The following is a 4,915-nucleotide window of genomic DNA, read 5'->3' on the forward strand; positions in this document are numbered from 1 at the left end:
AAAATCTTTCATTTTAAACATTTCGAGAAAAATTATGTTCCTTATCTGACATGGAAGATTCCATGTTTTATGAATTTGTCATGCTGTGAAACAGGCATTGTAACGTACAGAAACAGCAAAAAGCACATGAAAGCTTTTTTTTTTATAAAGATGGAATATCATGTCCCATTTAAGGGTCAGAGAGAGGGTGAAAAAAAGTGAAGAAAAAACATTGTTGTTGGGGAAAAATGAGGTTAACAGAAACAAAATAATAATAATAATAACCTGTCTGTGTCATGTTTGTCATTACAGAATCACTCCCAACTAGAGCAGATTGAAATGCTGACCATTACAAGTAACGGTAAAGGTAGGGGGAAAAATATATAAACAAACGTATTATTGTTGTAGTGAAGCAAATGTTGTTTTGAATGCACATATCAATAACAATAATTGGCAATAATAATAACAACTGTTATAAATGTTGTTAAATTAAACAGAAACACAAAACAAAAATACTCATTTGAGGTAAAAATGACAAATGAATTGTGAAATATTTCTTTCTAAAAACACGTTTCATGTATAATTCATACTGATTTCATATACTAACACAAAAATGACAATAAGTGACCAATTTTTTCAATACTTAATATAAAATAATAAGTAGATAAATATATATCAAATCAAGGACCACAAGTAAGTTAGGAGGGCCAGATATACTAAAAAGGGCACATTAACCCTGTTTAGAAATAAAAGAGCCAATGAGAGTTGAGTATTAAAAATGCTCTCTTGACATAAGTTTTCCGTATGAAAGGAGAACTGCTACAAATGCGTTTGCAATAAGGTCAGCTACAAAAATAACTGAGTTTGTTCCTTGTAATTGCTAATATTTCACTGGGTGCCTTTATTAAATCCCAACAGTTGTCTTTTAATACCAAATTATGGCATTAGCTTGTTAGTAAATCTGGTCCTTAGATATTTATTGGGAAGAGTGATGATTGAGTGCATGTGATGTGTAGCAAACAGCTACAGTGAAGTCATCATATTTTATGTCTCATTTTTCAATAGAGTGTGCGAAGGAGCTACATATTGTTTCTATTGGCAAAACAGGGGATGGAAAAAGTCATACAGGAAATGCTATACTATGTAATCCAGCTGCATTCCATACAAAGCGTTCATCAGTCTCAGTGACTCAAACATGTCGAACTGGAACTGCAACAGTCAACGGCAGAACCATCAAATATATTGACACACCTGGATTTTTTGACACTCGTACTCTTCGCTCTGAGCAGGAGCTGAATTTAGAAATAGTGAGATTGATGATTAAATGTGCTCAAGGTCCACATGTCTTCCTAATTCTTCTGAAAGTTGAAACATATACACGTCAAGAAGATGAAACTGTGAGGAAAATCGCAAAAACATTTGGGGAAGATGCTCTGAAACGAGCAGTTGTTCTCTTCACTCACGGTGATGATCTTGATGAAGGTCAGACCATTGAAGAGTTTGTTAGTGAAAACTCAGAGTTACAGAAGCTGGTGGACAAGTGTGGAGGTCGCTGTCATGTCATTGATAATAAGTACTGGAATCAGCAGGAGGATGAATACAGGAACAACAAAGTTCAGATACAGAAACTGATGAAAACTATAGATGAGATGCTGAAAGAGAATGGAGGAGGGTGTTACAACAATAAACTGCTGCAGGAAGCCAAAAAATTACAGGAGATTATTGCAGCATCAGATGGTAGATGGTCAGAGAAGCTGATCAGAGAGAAAGCAGAGAAAAAAGTGCAGTCAAAATTTACAGGAGTAGCAATCAAGGTTTTGCTGGGCGCTCTGCTAGGAGTCCCGGAGTGTGTAGAAATTGTTTTGCAAAGGTTGTGGGTAAATGAAGATAATTTTGTAACAGCAGAGACAGTTCAGGAAGATGGTTCAGGTAAAAAAGGTCAAATGGTAAATGCAGTGAGATCAGGCAATATGTGGCACAATAAACAAAGCTGCTCAGACATACCTATCAGAATATAAATTTATTTAGCCCCTACTCTCTTTAGGACAGTATTTGGTCCCACTTTATAGTAAGTGTCCCTAAAACTTGTGAACTTAAATGGTAACTAGATGTGTACGTAGAATGTAATCACAGTGTATGTACACATTAGCCGCTTTTCCACTGGCGGGCCAGTGCGAGCCAGTGCTAAGAGTGTGCTGGGCGGGGCCAATGGCCTCGAGTCTCAAGCACCAAGGACAAAAGTAAGCTGCGTTTCCACTGTTGAGGCAGTAGCCTCGCTGCGCAAACCTAAAGCCCGCACTTTACACACCTCCTTGGATCAAACGTCACAAAACACTTCCCCTTTCAGCGGGGAGATTGAAAGTAAGTCAGGCAGGCCAACATAGTGTGATCATCGAACGAACAAAATGGAGAGAGCCGAAGCGGCTGTTTGTTTGCTCCTTTCAGTGTTTTCTTGGTGGAAGATGAGGCAGCGAAACCCAGATGCGAAGACAGAGGTTCAGCAGCGTTTACGCCGAAAGCTTATGTTAGCTGCAAGGCAAAAAAGAACAAGACAGCGACGTGGATGCAGCGAATGCAGAAACGCTTTGTAATGTTGGCGATGTCTGTTCTGATGCAAGAAGTGCTGTGCAACAGTGCTCAGCCCAAATACTTAGAAGAGCCCTGATATCTTACACAGACCAGTACTGACGATTCTCCATTTTAAGTTTTTTAGTTCTTAGCACAACGTAATACAGCGAAATGCGCATCTTACCGCAGACACACTTTTACCTGACTGTACGCTTACCAGAACGTTGCATGAACTCCGCCATTCACTTTGACCACGCCTCAAGGCCCAGCTAGCCCGCTTTGGCCCAAGGTTTTCGTCGGGCCGAAAAAACGGGCCATTGGCCCTGAGGAAGCAACGAATAGGCACAATCAGGCCCCGGAAGTGACAGTGGAAACGCTATTGGCCCTGGCACGCACTAGCACGCCCGCTTTTGGCCCGACAGTGGAAACGCCGCTACTGGTACATTGTTTCCACAGCTCTAATACTGGTGTAATTACCCACATCACAACACTTTTTTTTCACTTCTGGAAGTACACATGTGTAACAAGAATTATGTAACTACATTTTGTAACAACAATATGAAGTTTTTACACTTCCACACAATCTTCAATACTGCAGTTACCAGGTTGGAATACCCTGAAACATTATTGAAATTGTGAACCTATATATTTTTTTTGTCTGACTTTCATTCTAAAAACAGTAATCTTGTCCATACTGTATTATTGCTTTGTCTTCAGGGTAAATTTCACCTTCATAAAGCCAGAACCATTCATTGTAAACCTAGTTGTAGATTGTTTTCATCTGATTCAAAGTATTTTTTTTTTGCCTCTTTTAAGAATGTGTCCAAACCATTGAACTCGAGGGCATTTAAAACTATTAAAATTGTTGAGTCAGTTGTACAACATCTTTGAGGTGTCTTTTTTTCCCCTTTCAATATGTGTATTATATTGTTGTTCTGTAAAGCTCTCATAACTGTATGATGCTGTCCATATGCCATGTGTTACATTTTAATTATTGCAATATTTTAATGTGCAATAAAATAAAAATAAAAAAAGCTTATGGGGCTGTCACGTGATGAACGAACCAAAGCCGAAGACTCGAGAGATGAACTAATCAATTCTGTTTCCGGCTCAGACAGCATAGGTTAAGCGTATGGGGCTGTCACATGATGAACGAACGACTCAAACCCGAAGACTCGAGAAATGAAATAATCAATTCTATTTCCGGCTCAGACTGCATAGGTTAAGCTTTCGGAGCTGTCACCTGATGAATGAATGATTCAAACCCGAAGACTCGAGAGATGAACTAATCAATTCTGTTTCCGGCTCAGTCAGCATAGGTTAAGCTTATGGGGCTGTAACATGATGAACGAACGACTCAAACCCGAAGACTCGAGAGATGAACTAATCAATTCTGTTTCCAGCTCAGACAGCATAGGCTAAGCGTATGGGGCTGTCACGTGATGAACGAACGACTCAAACTGAAGAATCGAGAGATGAACTAATAAATTCTATTTCCGGCTGAGGGAGCATAGGTTAAGCTTACGGAGCTGTCACATGATGAACGAATGACTCAAACCAGAAGACTCGAGAGATGAACTAATCAATTCTGTTTTCGGCTCTGGGAGCATAGGTTAAGCTTACGGAGCTGTCACGTGAAGAACGAGGGACTCAAAGCCGAAGACTCAAGATATGAAATAATCAATTCTTTTTCCTGCTCAGGCAGCATAGGTTAAGCGTATGGGGCTATCACGTAATGAACGAACGACTCAAACCCGAAGACTTGAGATATGAACTAATCAATTCTGTTTCCGACTCAGGGAGCATAGGTTAAGCGCATGGGGCTGTCACGTGATGAACGAATGACTCAAACCAGAAGACTTCGAGAGATGAACTAATCAATTCTGTTTTCGGCTCAGACAGTATAGGTTAAGCTTACGGAGCTGTCATGTGATGAACAAACGACTCAAACCAGAAGACTCGAGATATGAACTAATCAATTCTGTTTCCGACTAAGGGAGCATAGGTTAAGCTTATGGGGCTGTCACGTGATGAACGAACGACTCAAACCCGAAGACTTGAGAGATGAACTAATCAATTCTGTTTTCGGCTCTGGGAGCATAGGTTAAGCTTACGGAGCTGTCACGTGATGAACGAACGACTCAAACCCGAAGACTCGAGAGATGAACTAATCAATTCTGTTTCTGGCTCAGGGAGCATAGGTTAAGCTTACGTAGCTGTCATGTGATGAACGAACGAATCAAACCCGAAGACTCGAGAGATGAACTAATCAATTCTGTTTTCGGCTCAGGGAGCATAGGTTAAGCTTACGTAGCTGTCATGTGATGAACGAACGAATCAAACCCGATGACTCGAGAGATGAACTAAT

At 40.1% G+C, this 4,915-nt stretch overlaps 1 protein-coding gene across 1 annotated transcript; it reads left to right on the forward strand.

The window, feature by feature from the left end:
* The first annotated feature begins 288 nt into the window (after positions 1 to 288).
* On the forward strand, positions 289 to 3,338 carry LOC141339225 (GTPase IMAP family member 9-like). Its single transcript, XM_073844853.1, has 2 exons — positions 289 to 346; positions 1,045 to 3,338. Exons 1-2 carry the CDS (start codon positions 319 to 321, stop codon positions 1,995 to 1,997), a joined length of 981 nt encoding a protein of 326 aa, XP_073700954.1. The 5' UTR covers positions 289 to 318; the 3' UTR covers positions 1,998 to 3,338.
* The last annotated feature ends 1,577 nt before the right edge of the window (positions 3,339 to 4,915 follow it).

The sequence above is a fragment of the Garra rufa genome, chromosome 7 (genome assembly GCF_049309525.1).
Source record: "Garra rufa chromosome 7, GarRuf1.0, whole genome shotgun sequence".
NCBI classification, from domain to species: Eukaryota; Metazoa; Chordata; class Actinopteri; order Cypriniformes; family Cyprinidae; genus Garra; species Garra rufa.